At 61.9% G+C, this 1,369-nt stretch overlaps 1 protein-coding gene across 1 annotated transcript; it reads left to right on the top strand.

Moving 5' to 3' along the window:
- Positions 1-258: 258 nt before the first annotated feature.
- Positions 259-1,359, top strand: LOC129685644 (ADAMTS-like protein 4; the record flags this gene model as incomplete). The annotated part of the gene is made up of 2 exons (XM_055619154.1): positions 259-587; positions 735-1,359. Coding segments are annotated over 2 exons (954 nt in total), but the record flags the coding sequence as incomplete, so codon positions are not given.
- Positions 1,360-1,369: the final 10 nt, after the last annotated feature.

Here is a 1,369-nt window from a genome sequence, read left to right as displayed (position 1 = left end):
AGCCCTGGCCAAGCATGCTGACACCCTGCCCAGGGACCTCCAGCGGGCCCCGGCCTCCCTCACAGGGAGGCTTCACATCCCACCAGGGCTTTCAGCCCCTTGGTTTAGGCTTGGCCCTCCCTGCCAGCTCCCTCTCTCCTAGTTAAAGAACACACACACACACACAAGGCTGGAGTCTGGTCCTACTTGTAAATGTGACCTTGGACAACCGACAAACCTTGACCGTCAACACTAATTCTGACCTTTTTCCCTATGTAGCTGTTTGGACCTTCTCTTCAGACACCGTCAGAGGAGGGTCAGGCCCCTAGGGGCCTCTGGGGGCCTTGGGGCCCATGGGCCTCCTGCTCCCAGCCCTGTGGGGTGGGGGTGCAGCACAGGAGCCGAACATGTGAACTGTACCCAGGCCTGTCCCTCCCACCCCGGCCCCCCAGACACCCGGAAGTCATCCGGCCCCGGGGCCAGGGCTCCAGACCCCAGCCGCCCCGGGATCCCCAGTCTCTGTACAGGCCACAGCCTCGGGGAAGGGGTGGCCCTCTTCGAGATTCGGCTTTTCAGCTGGGGAGAGAGGAGACTCCAGGGGCCCAGAGGTGAGGCTCTGAGGGCAGGGCAGATTGGGGTGGGGTGGGGTAACAGAACGGGGCAAGGAGACGTCAGGTCTGCAGGCTGATCTTTCAGGAATCGAACTGTGGAGACACGCTAAGAGATGACTCTTCATTTCTGCACCATCTTCTCAGGTCCCGGGTTCGAGACCCTATCAAGCCAGGAATGTTTGGTTATGGGAGAGTGCCTTTTGCCCTGCCTCTGCACCGGAGCCGCAGGCACCCCCACAGACCTGGGCAGCCCCGAAACTCTTCCATAGCGGAAGAGAGCCTTGCATCCCAGCCTCCAAGCACAGGACTGGCCTCTGAAAACCATAGCCCCCAAAGGCAGTTCCCTGAACTGCCTGCCCAGCACCGTTCTCTCCCCGCTGAGACTCCAAGCCCTGCAAATGCTCAGACAGAGGTGCCCCCCAGAACCAGTTCTGCTCCCTTCAACCCGGGAATCCCTTCACCCACCTCCTCCTCTGGAGACAGGAGGTCTTTCCAGGGAGCCCCTGGGCCTCGGCTGCCAGCTTCCCAGGGAGGCTGGAACCATCCCCAGGGAGCTGAATTACAGCCCCACCCTTTCCCTCCTGTCCCCCGGAGTCAAGGCCAGCAGAGCAGGGGCCACTGGAGACATGGAGGGAGTCGTCACAGGTCCCCAGAGGGCTGGCTGCCTCTGACAAGAGACCCCGGCCCCCTCTGGAGCCTCTTTGCTCCCAGTAGCCCTGTTCCAAAATGTTCTGGGGAGAGCGAGCAGCTGCGAGCCTGCAGCAACGAGGTGAGTTCCT

The sequence above is a fragment of the Psammomys obesus genome, unplaced genomic scaffold (genome assembly GCF_907164565.1).
Source record: "Psammomys obesus unplaced genomic scaffold, mPsaObe1.curated_primary_1811, whole genome shotgun sequence".
Classification (NCBI taxonomy): Eukaryota; Metazoa; Chordata; class Mammalia; order Rodentia; family Muridae; genus Psammomys; species Psammomys obesus.
This window is presented reverse-complemented; position numbering and strand designations above follow the sequence as displayed.